This window comes from Jaculus jaculus, chromosome 16 (assembly GCF_020740685.1).
Source record: "Jaculus jaculus isolate mJacJac1 chromosome 16, mJacJac1.mat.Y.cur, whole genome shotgun sequence".
NCBI classification, from domain to species: Eukaryota; Metazoa; Chordata; class Mammalia; order Rodentia; family Dipodidae; genus Jaculus; species Jaculus jaculus.
Genome location: NC_059117.1, coordinates 29,895,562 through 29,914,022, shown reverse-complemented (window position 1 = coordinate 29,914,022; position 18,461 = coordinate 29,895,562). Strand labels below are relative to the sequence as shown.

General features: G+C 42.8%; 1 protein-coding gene across 1 annotated transcript in view; it reads right to left on the bottom strand.

Moving 5' to 3' along the window:
- Positions 1-173: 173 nt before the first annotated feature.
- The window catches only part of Bzw2 (basic leucine zipper and W2 domains 2), a 58,989-nt gene continuing 40,701 nt past the window's right edge, over positions 174-18,461 (bottom strand). Inside the window, exons 8-12 of the mRNA XM_004652843.2 lie at positions 13,308-13,478; positions 10,459-10,605; positions 8,866-9,004; positions 1,445-1,567; positions 174-610 (exon numbers count right to left, since the gene is read on the bottom strand). Of these exons, the coding sequence (XP_004652900.1) occupies positions 582-610; positions 1,445-1,567; positions 8,866-9,004; positions 10,459-10,605; positions 13,308-13,478 (609 nt within the window). The 3' untranslated portion in view covers positions 174-581. The remainder of the gene's footprint in view (positions 611-1,444; positions 1,568-8,865; positions 9,005-10,458; positions 10,606-13,307; positions 13,479-18,461) is intronic.

Genomic DNA, 18,461 nt, shown 5'->3' with positions numbered 1-18,461 from the left:
TTTCTGTATGTCTTTTCCAATTCTTTGAACAAGATGGTAACAACCATACCTGACAAGAGTACTTTCCACAAACAGAAAACTGTAACCACTTAACTCGGGATAGGATCAAAATGAATCGGAAATGCTACTTCTGTGAGAACTCACCATACAGACATGCTCTGGGGAATATAAGCAACGATTTTTGAAAAGCCATTTATTTTAAAAAACTGGTTTTGTCAAATCACATACACGAGCAGAAACACAACTACCAAAGTGGCCCTGTAATACAGACACCAGTGGGGCGATCACCACACAGTACCTGGAAATACGGCTAAAAAAAGGAGTCAGCTGAGTGTTTAACTTCAGGTTCCTACTTGACCCCTTGTTGAATGGCTTTAGTTAGCATACAGTGAGAGGTAGAGTCCCAAGTGTATTAGCTGATGCCTCAGGGCTCCATTTAAAAACAAAACGAAAATGAAAACCATTTCCCCAGTGCACAGGGTGGCCTAGCCTATGTTTATTTCCTTTGTGAAGACAGAAGCCAAGTTTCTCATCCCCAGGGGCTTCAGCTCTGCCGTGTGAGGCGTTGTGCTTCCTGTGACTTAGTTTTCCTCACCGTCCGATTCAGATTCTAGGGAGAAGAAAGAGAAGTCAGTATTTTCGGACAGGTTCCTTTTTGAGGAAATTATGAAGAATTTCTAATCACTATTCCACTTCCACTCTTGTCTTCATCCCAGGACAGTTTTACCATGTATTAGGCAAAAGATGTATGCGAGCAGATAGTAAGCTCCTGCTCTTACTGACTTCAAAGTGACTTCTTTAAAAAAAAAAAAAATACATTTTTGTTTATTTTATTTATCTACTTGAGAGCAACAGAGAGAGAGAGAGAGAGAGAGAGAGAGAGAGAGAGAGAGAGAGAGAGAGAGAGAGAGAGAGAATGGGCACACTAGGGCCTCCAGCCACTGCAAACGAATGGGCCCCCTTGTGCATCTGGCTAATGTGGGTCCTGGGGAGTACAGCCTCGAACCGGGGTTCTTAGGCTTCACAGGTAAGCGCTTAACCACTAAGCCATCTCTCCAGCCCCAAAGACTTCTAAACACATACACATACTTATTTTCAGAGACTATAACCTCTTTTAATCTTTGGATTATTTAAGATTTAAAAAATAAAACCCTGGGCTGGAGAGATGGCTTAGCGGTTAAGCGCTTGCCTGTGAAGCCTAAGGACCCAGGTTCGAGGCTCGGTTCCCCAGGTCCCACGTTAGCCAGATGCACAAGGGGGCACACGCGTCTGGAGTTCGTTTGCAGAGGCTGGAAGCCCTGGCGCGCCCATTCTCTCTCTCTCCCTCTATCTGTTTTTCTCTCTGTGTCTGTTGCTCTCAAATAAAAAAAAAATTATTTTTACTTAGGGGCTACAGATAGTATTTGTGGAATATCCAAAGTTCTTAAATGGAAGCATTAACTACCTTCTTCTGCATTTTGCAGCCACTCCACAAATTTCTTCATCTGGTCAAGAAAGACACTTTTGCCCTTGGCAACGTGGGCTTCTTTGTACCACTTCAATATGGCTTCTTCGCTCAGAACATCAGCTGCGATTTGAAAACAAAAATTGCAATTTCAGGTGCTACATCTTAAGAGAAAGCAAACTCTTTTAATAGTAAAAAGCCGAGGGTGGTGGCCTGGCTCTGTAATCCCAGGACTGTGCAGGTAAGAGACAGGAGGGTCTTAGGTATGAATCCAGGCTGGGTTACACAGAGGCACTGTTTCAAGAAATAAGTCAAAAAGAAATGAAACAAACATAAGAAATCCACCTGAAACTTGCCAGCAGGCACAAGCAGTGCTAGTCTCACGGCTTAGCAAATGCTGCAGGCCCGGCCGGTGACGGCACGACAGGATGCACGCTCAGTCAGGAGCGGGACGACACTGGGCTGCTCTGCTGGCAGCAGCCGGGAGTATTTTGTAATTTTGCAAGTGAATCAGCAGCGCCAACACTTCAGAACACTATTTCCTGCCTAGTTCAACCGTATCTGGAGTAAGGAGCAGTGTCAGCCAAGTGTGGGGTGCACACCTCTAATTCTAGCTCTGAAGAGGTGGAAGCTGGAGAATCGGAAGAGCCATCCCAGGGAGCAAGTGCACTTGAGGGTGGCTTGCCTGGGCTTCCTAAGACCTCGTCTCAAGAATAACAACAAAAAGAGAGAAATGGTGATGAAGAAAGTTACACATTAAACGGCTGTCTTTTAAAGGGTTTGACTGTTTAGAAGACAATGGCAAATGGAAAAAAAAAAAGAAGACAGGATGAAATAATGCCAACAGAAATTTGATATAGAGATTATCTTCTTGGACCTTTTTTGTGGGATCAATACACGTATAGCCCAAACTTCAAACATCCTAAATTACAACAGCACTCTTTTTCCTGTACTACAGTTAGAGAAAAACAAAAACATTAGATGTCCTCTAAGTTTCAAACAAAAAGTCCCAAGTATTACCTAAAACTCTGAACCTTCCAGGGTGTCTTCACTCTCAAGCTATCAATTGAGAATGTTTGAAAAAGGGGAGTATGAAAACAACAGCCTACATACTCTTCCAATGGCCTAATGAGTTATATTTTGGGATTTTTGAAACAGGAAATGAGATAGCAAAGGCATTAAATGACTTGTTATTGCCCACGGCGGGTGTTCAATCCATTATAAACACTGAAGAATTTCATGCCACATTGGTAAGTCAACAGAATGACATATTTACAATTAAAATGAAATGTGACTTGTGGGTATGGCTAAACATCGGCAGCATTTTCATTAACTTTTTCTTTTCTGTTGGGATATTGGCTGATGTGGTGAACTGAGGAGAATGAGCTGACTATAGATAGATGTGGTCAGTCTTAGGAAAGTTTACGTTTGGGGGTAGGGTCAAAATTGAATACACCTTATTTTGTAAAGGAAGTAATTCTGGATTTATTCATTTATAAGAACTGGATAGTATGAAGGTGCAGCCTCAGGCTTACACCATCATTCTTATCCACTAAACCTTGTGTTGCTTCTCATTCCTCCTTTTATTTTACACACAGAATGAAAAATATTTCCACCACTGGCTGTCAAAGCCCCGTTTTTGTATACGGGAGGAGCAGGCAGCTGTGGCCTCAATCAGTGACCTGCTACTGTCCAAGACTGTCTTGTGGAGGTTGTTTTTCCAGAAAGCGAAGTAATTTTTAGAGTTCCCTATATAACTGGGACTATCTTTAACATGCTTGGGATTTAGGCTGGTAATTTCCAAGCTGTTTTGATCATGTATCCCTCACAATAAATCCATTTTTAGCATATATGCTCAAGATATGCACATTTTTGGGTACACATATCTACTCTGGGACTACTATTATTATTGTTATAAAAATAGGCATAGAATGCAAGGCGAATATAGTTAAAGGAAAACTGTTTTTCCCCCATACATGAATGAATTTGAAGATGATACAAAGAACATGCTACACAGCCAACTTAGCCTGCTGCTTAGTGCCATGGAGGCTGGCATCAGACAGTAGAAAGCCCATTCCTGTGTTTTATTGCCCCACAGAGGCCAAAAGAGGCTATGCACTTGCTAAAACGTGTCAGGGACAATGCTTAAGGACACAGTACAGGGACGGATAAAACACATTGTGCACCTAAAATCAGATAATCAGTGCAAAGCTGATTTCTTAGCAATTAAGAACCCAAGCCAGGCATGATGGCCCATGCCTGTAATCCCAGCACTTAGAAGACAGAAGTAGAAGGATCGCTGTGAGTTTGAGATCAGCCTAGATTAGAGTGAGACCCTGCTTCAAAAAAAAAAAAAAAAAAAAAAAAAGTTATTTTAGTAATGTTTGTTTGAAGAGCATGAACATCAAAAAATTCAAGGTGAGGGCTGGAGAAATGGCTTAGTGGTTAAGCACTTTCCTGTGAAGCCTGAGAACCCTGGTTCAAGGCTCGATTCCCCAGGACCCACGTTAGCCAGATGCACAAGGGGGCGCACGCGTCTGGAGTTCATTTGCAGTGGCTGGAAGCCCTGGCGTGCCCATTCTCTCTCTCTCTTCTCCTCTCTGTCACTCTCAAATAAATAAATAAAAATAAACAAAAAAAAAAATTCAAGGTGAAAGTCAATTTTTGTTTAAAAAAATGCTGATGTTTTGGTGGTCCCAGCAACTGAAAATTGACCAGGTTCCCACAAGCTAGGCAAGTGCTCAACAACTGAGCTGTCTTCTGTTGTTTTTGCTTTGAGGTGGCCCGGGCTAACCTTGAACTGAAAGTTCTTCTGACCTCAGCCTAAGATTATAGACCAGAGCTGTCACACTTGGCTTTTTTATCTTTCAGTGTGGTCTTGAATTTATGACCCTCCTGCTTCACTCAGTATCCCAAGGAGCTGGAAACTGCAGGCATGAGCCATCATGTCCAGGTTAAAAATGATAGAAATGTTTGAGGAGAAGAGGGAGGGGCATTTTCTTTCTTCCTAAAGAAAAGTGGTCAGCGGGATTCATCACCGAGTTTTTGCTGACTCACCAGCACTACTTGTTAGGAAGTAATCATCAGTGAAACCAGGTAAGAGGAAGATGTCCACATCCAGTGCTTCCTCAGATTAGCGTCTAGTCATTTCCCCCGAAATAGCCAAGTTCACGTCTAGTGGAATCACGTGCATCCTCTGAGAGCCCCGTCTTGCTTTGCCTTCTCTACTTACACTCATTCCTATATACTTTGTGTACACGTGTGAATGAGTCCACCAGGGCCTCTCGCCGTTGCAAACAGACATCATAAGCCTGCACACCTTTTTGTGTCTGGCTTATGTGGGGGGCCTGGGAACCGAACTTGGCCAGGCAAGGCTTTCCAGCCCTCCTGCCATCTTCCCGGCTCATGTGAGGAGACCTTCTTTTCTCTGTTGCCCACCACTGTGGACACACTCTGTACAACGTTTGCTTTGGCAAATGACTTAGGGACTATTAATTCTTTGTTTTCTTCTAAAACCCAAAATGCAGGAAGTTGGGAAGTATTTTGTTCATCTAATCTCAAGCACATAACTCAGGCTGGCCACACAGTGTGCATTCAATACGTGTGTAATACACAAATACATTAAGTTGAACAAAGCTAAGTATTTCTCAATTTCAGATGTGGGTACTGGTGAAGATCAGAGATACCATGCTGTTACAATGGGTTGTGAATCACTAAGCTTTACAACATGTTAGTCACTTATACAGTTAAGCCTAAAACTATGTCACTTAGAACTTAGAAAATTCAGCTTTTTTTTTTTTTATTATTAACAATGTCACGTAGGGATACAAGTCAAAAATAATTTCTCCTCAGAATACTGGGAGCATTTCCTGAGAAGGGCATTTTTTTTAAAGAACAAGAATTAAAGAAAAAACCCTCCTTTTAGAATAATTTACATGATGGGCAGAATTTAACCTATGAATTTTCTGCAAATGAGAAAATGCATAATAGAGATAATAACAGTACTTGAGAAGGTGATTTTATATATAGACCTACATGCTGAGAATGTAGCATTTATGTCAGGATTAAAGTTAAAGAAGTTATTTTGAAAAGTGAATAATGCTCCTCCCAGAGCTATGGGCTGGAGCGGCCTGGAGCTCCACTAGCGGCTTTGTTCCTCCCTTCACCTCAACAGGGTGACCCTGGGGCTGCCATTCAGCAGTTTCCAAATCTGCTCCTGGAACCCAGCATGTGAAAGAAATGGTTGTGGGCATGATGCACTTTATAGAGATTTTTGCAAGGTGACCTCCCACAGTTGGTTTGTGAACGTTCACTTGTTTTATAAACATCTGATCTTGGCTAAAAAAAAAAAGAAAAGTGAATAATACTATGTTGAAAAGTTAGTAGTGGGTTCACTGTTTTCTCTTCCTTCCCTAGAAATATAAAAACCTCTATTTTATTCATAGTTTTTAGTGTTGAAAAGAATTACTGATAGTATGTATACATACTTTTTGAGACAAGGAACCATCAAGGTTGGTTTTAGAGTTCACTTTGAGAAAGGAGCAATGATTTCTATTACTTTTTTGAAAATTTGCTCTCCATAAAATGTTCTTTTTTTTTCCCTTAAGTTGAGAGAAAGTATGAAAATACATAGGTACACCAAGGCCTCAAGCTACTGCAAATGAACTCCAGATGCATGCACCACCTTGTGCATCTGATTTTACATGGGTGCTGGGGAATAGAACCGAGTTCCTTAGGTTTTGCAGACAAGAGCTTTATCCGCTGGGCCATCTCTCCAGCTCCAATTTAAAATTAGCAAAGAGATGAATACTGCTAGATAAAGAAACAGGTAAGACTAACGATTACAAAATGGATGTGTGCGCATGGAATTAGAATGCAGACTCCCCAGAGTGTGTGTTTCTGCAGCTCTGTAGGTGACTCCTACATACACTGGGGCTGGAAAGGAGAGCCATCAACTCACTTTACGTCAGCTTTGTAGGCACAAGCAGCTCAGAACAGAAGTATTCAAATCCTTCTAGAAACACACAAAGTACATGGCTCCACCATAGAAGTGTTTGTTGGGTAAAATAATGTCAAAGTGCAAAAGTGCTCCCCATAAACTAATGATGAGGCAAATGACACTACACTAACGCTCTTAACAGTGATGTGAAACAACTGTTCTTCAGGAACTCCATGTTCAGGAGAAAATGCAATGACTTTAGTCAAGAAAACAGACCACGTATAAATCGTGTACAAGTTGCCTAGAAAATACTACTATTTAGTTTTAACATCTCAATGAGGTACTTCTGGTCATAAAGAAGTTTCCTGATTTCCTTTCCAAAAATAAGTAAAATAAAACTGATGATGACACCCTTCCACACTGTTCCCAAGCTCACACTGGCCACACAGAGCATCATTTGCGCTTACTTAGAAGCTGGCTACTGGTTCGGGACAGGCCTGGGAGGGGCCGGCGGCTCCTGATGCTCGCTTCCTGGGTTATAACTTCGGGTCACCGTCTCTTCATATTTCACGCTGAAGAATAACAACTCACATAGTTTTATTTCCTCCACTAATAGTTGATACAAGAAGCATCATATGGAAGGGTGTTGGCTTTACTGAGTGAAATGAGAAAGTGCGTACAGTGCTGTGAAAAGCTTCTGCTACCTGCTCCTGCTGCCGTGGGCTGAACCTTCTGGAAACAAAATGCATCTTTCCTTCTGTGAGCTGTTTCCATCACAACACTATGGCCACAGTGACACAAAAGATGTAAGAGAATACAGATGCCATTACCAGTGGCATTTGCTCATTAAAAAAAAAAAAATGATTTAAATACACTAATGAAATGGGATCACCTGCACGGGAGATTCAAGCTATGGTGTTTCAGCAAAGAGTTCTGGTAAGAGATTGTTGATTATTTAGTGAACAACAAGAAAGCAAGGAAACTGTGTATTTGGGAAAACAACAGTTTACTTTTATTCTAGTGGAAAGACTGACTACTCACAAGCAAATGGAGAAGCTATTCCACAGGCCCAGCGTCAGCGTTAACATGGAGCTGCTGGGGCTGCAGTCAACAGAATGGCCGCTGAGTATTGGCAATATCACCCACGAGCCGGCCTCTGCGGGACACTCTGGGTACCATTTAGTGAGCTCCAGCTTTGAGGCACTGTTATTTATTGACCACATCCAAAATGAAATAATTGTGGACAACATCAAATGGGATTAGACAGTTCTAACAATCTCCTGCTGAAAAGTTTATTTTTGTCAAATTCTTTACTGCTTTGTAAAAGACATTACCCAAACACCTATTAGCAACACAAATACATTTAAAGAATCTGGATAGCCAACTAAAACCACTGTACTTAGTAATTAAAAAAAAAAAAAACCTATTAACCAACAATAATACTTCCAGAATCTAAATTAAAAGCAATTCTGAAAATACAAAGGGAAAATATTTACCATGTTTTTTTTTTATACTTTAGTTTTGCTGATATGCTACTTATGTATTTTTTATTTTTTTTGAGATAGTCTCTTAACCCAGGCTGGCCTATGTAAGCAAAGATGACTTCTAATCTTCATGAGTACTGGGATTAACAGGCATTCACTACAACGCTCAGTTTATGCAGTGCTGGGAAGCGAACCCAGGCCCTTGAGCATGCTAGGCAAGCACCATACCAAATGAGCTACATCCCCAGCCCTTGGAATAACCTCTAATAATCATTTCATAATGCTCAACATGTATCTCTTAATTGCTGCTGCTTCTCCTCATACAACTACATAAATCTGCGTCAAACAAAAGTCCTGGGCTGTTTTATTTTAAATATTTTTTTGTATAATGTAGGTATAGAGACTGAGATCAGCTAAAAGATTTAACATTCATTTTTGGTGCCAGTTGCCATGGCAACCCAAACTTTATAAACACAATGAAATGACAGCACATGTGAAAACCTAAAAATAACCACTGCCTTGGAAAATAGGGGAATGGTTGGGCCAAATAACTAAACTGCCAAGTGAAAAAGGCTAATGAGTTCAGTCATTTTCAAGTTAGCTTTACAGAACCTCCAAGGATCTGGACATCATATATACAGCATTTCAACAGCCATTGTTATTAGAGCTAATTGTTACACCTCAGAAACTGACATAATTATCTAATATAATTACATTCTTCCACTATATCCAAGAAATAATAACCTGTCAATCCCTAGTTTTCTGGCAGTTTTCACCAGTAAGCCGTGCCCAGGACCCGGCCAGTGCATGCCTGGTATGCGTAGCTCCCCCCGCCCCACTCTTTCTCATGGTATGGCTGCCTCACTAAACTCCTAGTTTAGTGTCTTTTCTGTTCCCCATCAAGAGCATCCTGTGACCTCCTCTGCCTTTCCCCCCTTCCTGGCTCTCAAAGTCTTCACGGAGCAGTAGCACTGTGTGAGGGCAGAATGGACGGTTACCTTTATAAAAGAGAACCACGATCTTCTGGAAGGCTTTCATGAAGTGGATATTGTCATAGCAGTATTCCTGAACCTTCTGCAGGAGGATCAGCTCTGACTGGCCTTGGGAGCTGAACACAGCGAGCAGGGGAGCATATTGCTGGAACAGAGAAGACGTCAGAGCTGTGCCTGTGGGAAGTGTGCAGCCAACCCTGTTGGCCTCTACCAGCAGTCTGGAGGTGTGCTTAGGACACATTCACATTAGATTACCTTCTTGTCATTATTATGCCCGCCAAAGTGAGTTGCTTTTACAGTGCTTCACTAGATTTTGCTCATTGTATACTCTACAAAGAGACCAATGATGAGACTCTGTCTATATAAGATTAACAATAGTGTCTACTATGTGTAATGGGTGTTCTTAAAAGGAAACCACTCCCCCCTCCCCCCAAAAAAAAAGCTGGGCATGGTAGCACACGCCTTTGATTGCAGTGTTCTGGAGGCAGAGGTAGGAGGATTGTTATGAGTTCAAGGCCACTCTGAGACTACAGAGTGAATTCCAAGTCAGCCTGAGCTAGAGTGAGACCCTACCACGAAGACCCCCCCCAAAAAAAAAGGGAATCACGCCTTCACGCTCTATTCATGTTCTGATGCAATGAGGCGGCTCTGCCCTTAGCTCAGTGAGATTCTCCTTCCACAGACAGCCCAGATCTACAGGCTGCCTAGTGGTTTTCTTTCTGTTGTTCCCTTCATCTCCTGTGTCCTTGGCTTTCTGTTACTGATGTAAAACTATTGCTTTTCCCAGGATATGTTCATTTCAAGATTTCGTTTGTCCAAGGAACCTTTTCTGGTAATGTACCTTACAGTTTCCTCAGTTCTCTGACCTCAGATATGGGAAGTCATCTTCTGTGACCACCCAATTCACATTCTGACCCCAACCTCCCAACTCCAGAGTAAACTCTGAAATCCAGATCTAAAGACATTTGCTTTAATTTGGTTAGTTTTGTCAAAAGAGAATAAGGAGTAAGCCAAGAGTTAGATCATACTTCCCTTTAATGTATACTACTGTACTGATATTTCTTTTTTTTGGTTTTTTGAGTGCTGGGATTAAAGGCATGTGCCACCACGCCTGGCCTGTGTGCATATTTCTGATATCATTTTTATTGAGAACCCACCTGCAATACTACGTATGTCTTTACAGCTGAAATGTTTCAGGAAGTGGCAGATTTGCAAAGGAAAAAAAGAGAAGTATATGTTCTGGGAAACTGCATTTGGGACCAATTTCTAACTATGTTTTTTATTTTGTTTTTGTCTTTTCTTTTTCTCCCCCACAAGGTAGGGTCTCACTCTAGTCCAGGCAGACCTTGTTGTCTCAGGGTGGCCTCAAACTCAGCGATCCTCCTACCTCTGCCTCCCGAGTGCTGGGATTAAAGGCGTGAGCCACCACGCCTAGCTTGTTTTTGTCTTTTTCGAGATAGGATTACATGTAGTTTGGAACTCCTACATAGCCTTGAACTCCTGACCTTCATGTACGGGGATCACAAGTGTCACCAGCACAGTTGCCTTCCTGCGCCACGCTCTGCAGAGGTGCCAGCCTGCCCCTGAGCCCGCTGTTACCTTCAGGTGCTTAAGAGCTTGTTCTGCAACAAGTTCCTCCTTCTTGTTCCATTCAACAGCATTCATTATACAGGTCCACAGAAGCCCGATCACTGCTGTTTCAGGAAGATCATTCCTTTTCATTTCTTCTTTGACATAAAGCACCACCTACATTTCACAGAAGAGGTCAGAAAGAAATAGGCAGTGTCCACCAAAGGGTAGGGGGGATGAGAAACACTGTGCCAAGGACTGCCATTCCTGGCACATATCACATTCTCAAATTACACAGGGAAAGAAGAGCATAATGATATGTTATTTCAGGAGACTTCTTAGTCCAAAAATTCAGACTTACTTTGGGCCCAAGGCTGCCAGCATGGAATAAGAGAGGGGCTCTGTTTCATGGGTTATTATTACTCTTGGAAAAAAAAAAAAGGCGTGATCCTCATTGGTTCAGTTCACACCTGAGCCAGTATGACATTCTTTGGATTTGAAGACGACAAAATTGAATTCTTATCTCTATCTTCCAACATTAAACATCTTAATAAATAATGTCTTGGGCTTTTACATGTCTATTCTCTACAACTTTCTCTGGGTGACTTCCATGTCCAATCTCAGTGAGGAGACAACTTTTAAATAAATAATGAATTTCAATGGCAGTTTTTCTTTCTTTGATACATGTCAAACTGCAATACCTAGCAGGTTACTTTCCTCTTTCAAGTCATATAAATAGACTTTCAACCCCAACAGAATGGACCATAGGTCAGCTTAACTATGTGCTTGGAGCAATATTCATTCATGCCTTCATCTTTTTGAGATATAATCACAAATTAAGGCTAAGGCCTTAAAAGTGATGAAAAGCCATAGTGTGTCAAGTTATGCTACTGTGGATAGTTGTACAGCTCTCTCTACCCTTTTGTTTGAGACAAAAACTACTGCTTTCAATACTATGGTCCTAGATTACAGAATGAGAACAGTGGGTGCAAGTGGCTGGACAACTGCAGTCCCGAGCTCTTGGTGGGGCACTATGAAGAGTGGTAATATCCTTATAGTTAAGAATACCACACTGGCTGGGCGTGGTGGCGCACGCCTTTGAGACAGCCCAGCACTCGGGAAGCAAGAGATAGGAGGATCATGTGAGTCTGAGGCCACCCTGAGATGATATAGTGATATAGTCAGCCTGGACAAGAGTGAGACTCTACCTCGAAAAACCGGCCCCCCACAAAAGAAGAGAGAAACACCAAACTGGTTTTTGCTATTGCCTTGCTTACTATGAACATATGCACAGCTCTGGTTTGAAGAAATTCTGCTTAGTGCACTGCTGACTCTAACACAATGGGACTTAACATTTGTTGCTACAACATCTCCACCTGGTGGATAACTTATCACGCAAGAAGCCCCGCAAAGCTTAGATAGAGCAGGCTGAAAATAAGCTGAGGGGAAAAGAGGCGGGCGAGGTGGCACATGCCTTTAATGCCAGCACTCGGCAGGCAGAGGAAGAAGGATCGCTGAAGTTCAAGGCCATCCTGAGCTACAAGACCCTACTTTGAAAAACCAAAAAAGCAGTTAATTGCTTTATAATATGACACACAGCTATTGTGAATGGACTAAAACAAGTCACTGGTTCAAGTAGTTTTTTCTCACGACAGAGGTCCAAAATTCTTCAAATATAAAGCCTTGGGCTACAGCTCAGTGAACGGCACACTTGTCTAGCAATCATGAGGTCCAAGCACCACAAAAATAAAGACACCCACATACTCACAGGCAGTCATGCACAAGATGCCTGGTATTGACTCTAAACACTATTAAATGCTAAACCAGGTTAGAGAAGCTCCAATAACAAAATCACTGCATGGGGCTATGGTGGTTTGATTCAGGTGTCCCCCATAAACTTCGGTGTTCTGAATGCTAGGTTCCCAGCTGATGGAGATTTGGGAATTAACGCCTCCTGGAGGGAGTCTATTGTTGGGGGTATTATAGTCAGTTTCCCCATGCCAGTGCTTGGCACACTCTCTTGTTGCTATTGTCCACCTTATGTTGACCAGGGGGTGATGTCCGCCCTCTGCTCATGTCATCATTTTCCCCTGCCACCATGGAGCTTCCCCTCAAGCCTGTAAGGCCAAAATAAACCTCTTTTTCCCATAAGCTGCTCTTGGCTGGGTGATTTCTTTTTCTTTTTTTGGTTTTTCGAGGTAGAGTCTCACTCTAGCCCAGGCTGACCTGGAATTCACTATGGAGTCTCAGGGTGGCCTCGAACTCATGGTGATCCTCCTACCTCTGCCTCCCAAGTGCTGGGATTAAAGGTGTGCACCACCATGCCCGGCGGTTGGGTGATTTCTAACAGCAACATGAACCTGACTGCAACAGGGGCATTCTGATAGGCAGTGAAATCTTTAAGTCATTTGTCAGAAGTAACTATCATTTTCTGTAGTACCCTAGAATGCAATTAAATGGAGCATTCTGAATAAGCACTCAGAGCTAATTTAAATGACAGGAACAAAAGCATTAAATATATAGTAATAAACATAACAGCAGTCTCTGTAATGGAGGGAAAACTTATGCTACACACCCATGTAAGCTTTCTTTCTTTTTTCTTTTTTTGGTTTTTAGAGGTATGGTTTCACTCTAGCCCAGGCTGACCTGGAACTCACTATGTAGTCTCAGGGCGGTCTTGAACTCACAGTGATTCCACCTCTGCCTTCCAAGCGCTGGGATTAAAGGTGTGAGCCACCATGCCTGGCTAGCTTTCTTAGTGGCACACACATACACATGTACATATACCAACACATATGTTTTACAGTGGTAGGGATGGAACCCAGGGCCACATCCCAGCTTTCCATCTGTGTCTGTCAAGCCTGCCCATGGTCTCTCACCTCCTTGATTGGGCATTCCTGAGACAGTCGCTCTTGAAGTTCCTTCTGCAGTTCCTTCCTGGTGCCCAGGGACTGCTGCACTCGGAGGAAGTCTGACAGCTCCTTCAGCCCTGCATCAGTGAAGTACTTAGCAAAATGATCCACACTCTGTCTGTTCACTGGAAAGAGTTCCTAAGAGAGAAAAGACAAAAGAAACTGTTATGCTACAAGCTACTCAGGTTAGGACAGAACTGTATTAATATGTACGTATGCACCTCATTCAGTGAGAAGAACAAGGACTGGTGACCAGAAGGAAAAAGTCTAACATGTTTACTGAGCTAAGCGCCTGTTACCGTGAAGCAGCTTTATAGCAGGATGTTGAGCTGCCCCATAAACAAATGAACTTGGCTCATCTGAATAATCAGTTTCATTTTAATAATCAATACCAGGAACAAATTTGTCAAATTAAATGTAATCATGACGAAAATGTAATGGTATTTGAATAATATTTAAACTGAGAAGAGAAAAAAAGTTGATTTACAGTTTCCTTAATGATGAGTTAACAGACAAAGGTGTGTTTTATTTTTTGGTGGGGAGGGCAGGGAGAGAGGATGTACTGGATGGATAGTGTATGAGCGTGCCAGAGCCTCTAGCCACTGAAAATGAACTCTAGATGCCTGTGTCACCTTGTGCATCTGGCTTATGTGTGTACTGGGGAATCAAACCTGGGTCCTCTGGCTTTGCTGACAAGTGCCTTAACTGCTAAACCATCTCTCCAGCCCCAAAGTGTGGTTTAGTAATGTTGAAATGGTGCTAACACTAGGGTGCTTGGTTGGGTGCCACAATATGGCATGGAGAATTTTGTCATTACATATTAAAGATGGTGGTTTTCAATTAAGTTCTGTGAAGACCTGAATTGAACCTATTGCACCAACTCTTCAGTTTATTACATAATTCTGAAGCACTTTTTCTCTTAAAAAAAAAAGAGCAAAACATTGCTGGCTTCATATTTTCATCACTTCATTTCATTTTACCTACGCAGCCTGGCAGAATCTCAGTAACGCTTAGTCATGAGCTAATCTTGTGTGAGTTCAACACCCAACTATGAAATTAAGGCAGTTTTCAAGCCTCTCACATTTTTCAAACTGCTGTCAAGTCTAAAAGGCAGACCCAAAATTTATACTGGCTAGATTCACATATCTAAAGGTGGCATGATGCCAATGTAAGTTTCAGTGGGCAGGGTTGCAATGGGGTTGCCACCATGGAAAAGAACCTACCAAAGGGCTTCAATGCCAGGACTTAATTTCAACATTTTCAGAATTATCATCCTATAATTTCCCCCCAGTCATATATTTCAAATTGTCAGAATAGCTGGCAGGAGCACCTATCAAATAAATGTACGTTCAAGTTAAAGCAAACTTTTCAAAAAGGACAGAAATATATTATTAGTATTTTCACTATCACTTAAGATCTTTCAAATTTAGGAGCTAATTTTATCTTATGGAGTTTCTTCTGTGAATCAAGATGGACTAATACCTTTTCCTAAAAACTGTCTAGTTGAAGTTTTCTTTCCCCCTTTTTTTTTTGTTTTGTTTTGTTTTGTATTTTGTATTTTGAGGGCAGGGTCTCACTTTAGCCCAGGGTGATCTGGAACTCATTCTGTACTTCCAGGCTGGCCTTGAACTCATAGTGACCCTCTACCTCTGTTCACAAGTACTGAGATTACAAGCATGAACCACCACACCCAGCTCAGTAGAATTTTTGTATGTGATAAAATAAACAAAGAAAGTTTAGAAATTTATCCAATTTATACAGCCTGAAATATTTTAAGACAGAGACACTGGAAATCAAGAAAACACCGACTCTATTACTCAGTGCTGACAGTCAGAATTCTTGGCAGGAGTGTGACAGCCGAGTGTGAGGTCAAGTTATTCTGATGTAACTTTCTGGTTCAACGCCTCTGAACCTTCGGAGAAGCGTCGCCTCATCACACACGACTGCCCCGACTACTGAGAATTTGTCTTTGTGACGCGCCCCACACTCTCACCCCTTTAGTATTTCCCTACATCATTCGTGTTCTTCATGGCATCTGTCGCCTCTTGTCCTTTTTTTCCCATTTGAGACAGGTTCTCATGAAGCTTGCCTGGCCTCAAACTCATGGTTGTCTTTCTTTTTTAAAATATGTTTAATTTATTTTAGGTGGTGGTGGGGGAAATGTGTCTCTAGCCCTGCAAACGAACACATGTGCCACCCTGTACATCTGGCTTTTTGTGGGAATTGAACCTGGGTCCTTTGGCTTTGCAGGCCAAGCATCTTAATTGCTAAGCCATCTCTCCAGCCCTTCATGGTGGTCTTTCTTTTCCCTTCCCCGGTGACAAGGAATGGCTTCTCCTGCTGTCTCTGAGTTGTTACGACAGCTTTCTTTTTTCTTTATTAGAGTACCTCATTGATTGTTATTCCTCTGAACAGCTCAAGAAACTTGTTATAAACTTCCTGAAGAAATGAAACTGTCCCCGAGAATGTAACTGATCCCCAGTGACTCATCCTGGTTGAGCCCACAGCTGTTGCATGTACACAAGGACCCTGTCCTCACCCAGCTGGCGATGTGAACACTGGGAAGAAACTACCCTCACCCTCTGCTTCTCACTCCCAGGAATCACACCTGTAGATGACGTGTGTCTTTTGAAAGAGAAATGACTTTTTTACATGGAGTGATCTTAGCAAGGCTATGGCTACTTATGAAGCCACACTTGGAACAAACTCCAGAGGCATGTGGCCCCCTGTGCATGTGGCTAATGTGGGTCCTAGGGAATCAAACCTGGGTCCTTTGGCTTTGCAGACAAATGCCTTAACCACAAAGCCATCCTTCCAGCCCAAGCAGGTTGATTTTTAATGCGCTTAAGGACTACAGTTCAGTCACCGTGTCCCTGTTCTTTGAAGTAAATTAATTTTTAGTGATTGGAAATTTGGTGGAAAATTTAGAATATTTTTTTTTTTGTTTGTTTTTCATGATAGGGTCTCACTCTAGACCATGCTGACCTGGAATTCACTCTGTATTCTCAGGGTGGCCTTGAACTCACAGCAATCCTACCTCTGCCTCCTAAGTGCTGGGATTAAAGGTGTGTACCACTATGCCTGGCTGAAAATTTAGAACTTTTAAGTTTTCACAAAGAAAAGGGCCATTGGAATAACACAAGAGAGGAGGTGCAGGAGGGGCAGAGTATTTCAGTTTTAGACCTGGCCTCTGAATTCCAGAAGAATTTTACGTGCAGATCTCTGTCCCTGCACAGCTGCTGCTCACACTGCAGCAGAAACGAGCGCGAGCAGGTGTGTCGTGAGAACACAGCCACCTTCCTGACTCCGCTGAAAGAGCAAGGTCGAAGAAATAAAGATGCAATTAGTTACCGGGATCATGGAAGCCATGAACTTAACTATAATTAACTGTTTTTTCAGAGGAAGACTCATTATACTCTCATTTTGTTAGCAAATTATTTAGCACTTGTCAGATGACATTACTGAGATTCTAAACAAAATTTATTACAGCTTTTAAATTTACTAGTTTCTTGTGCTGGGGATTATACCAAAGGTTTTGGTATGCTAGAAATGTGTTTGCCATTGAGTTATGCCCTTATCCTTACCCCTCCTAAGAAAGTTTATATGCGGATAAAATGCTATGTCCAATAAACTTCCAAGTTTGAAAGCTTCTATATCTCTATAATGCTTGTGTCAGTTTCTTTTATGTTTATTTATTTGTAAGCAGAGAGAGCCAGGCTCAGAAAGAGAGGAGGCAGGCCAGTGCTTCTAACCACTGCAAACAACCTCCAGATGCATGTGCCACTTTGTACGTCAGAATTTTATGTGGGCACTGGGGAATTTCGTGTTACGCTTTGCAGGCAAGTGCCTTGACCACTGGGCAATCTCTGTAGCTCTCCCTTTCACTATTGTCTATTAGAAGGAAAGAGGGGGGTAAAGGAAAAGGGGGCACTCCAGGCCTCGTGGAAAGAGAGGGGGTAAAGGAAAAGGGGGCACTCCAGGCCTCGTGGAAAGAGGGGGGAAAGGAAAAGGGGCACTCCAGGCCTCGTGGAAAGAGGGGGGAAAGGAAAAGGGGCACTCCAGGCCTCGTGGAAAGAGGGGGTAAAGGAAAGGGGGCACTCCAGGCCTCGTGGAAAGAGAGGGGTAAAGGAAAAGGGGCACTCCAGGCCTCGTGGAAAGAGAGGGGTAAAGGAAAAGGGGCACTCCAGGCCTCGTGGAAAGAGAGGGGTAAAGGAAAAGGGGCACTCCAGGCCTCGTGGAAAGAGGGGGGGAAAGGAAAAGGGGCACTCCAGGCCTCGTGGAAAGAGGGGGGTAAAGGAAAAGGGGCACTCCAGGCCTCGTGGAAAGAGAGGGGTAAAGGAAAAGGGGCACTCCAGGCCTCGTGGAAAGAGGGGGGTAAAGGAAAAGGGGCACTCCAGGCCTCGTGGAAAGAGAGGGGTAAAGGAAAAGGGGCACTCCAGGCCTCGTGGAAAGAGGGGGGTAAAGGAAAAGGGGCACTCCAGGCCTCGTGGAAAGAGAGGGGTAAAGGAAAAGGGGCACTCCAGGCCTCGTGGCACTGCAAGCACCTCTATTTGCTGAGCCATCTCTCTAGTCCCAGTTACTTTTCAGGTCACTGTGACCACCGGGAAGGAGGGTTTATTTTGGCTCAGTACGGAGGAAGACTGTGGTCATGGCCTGTAGGCATGGTGCCAGCAAGAGTTGTGAAAGAGGCATGCCAGTGCTCCACTGGCTGTTTTCCGTTCTCTGCATTCAAACCAGCACCCAAGCCCATGTTGATTCCCGTATTCAGGAAAGATAGTCCTCATTCCCTTAATCCTCTCAGGAAAATTCCTTGTAGGTACATCTAATGTAAGTCCCATTCGTGTCATGTTTTTTCTTTTTTAACCCCATCAACTTTACTTATTACTGCATTTCTTTATAAAAATCCATTAGGGGCTGAAGAGACGCCTTAGCAGTTAAGGCGCTTGCCTGCAAAACCAAAGAACCCAAGTCCGGTTCCCCAGCACCCATGCAAGCCAGGTGAACAAGGTGGGCAGAAGCATGTGGAATTCGTTTGTAGTGGCTGGGAACCCTGGTCCTCTCTCTCAAATAAATAAATAAAAATATTTAGCAGCCTCTAGCATCTCATGGTCAGCAGGCGCG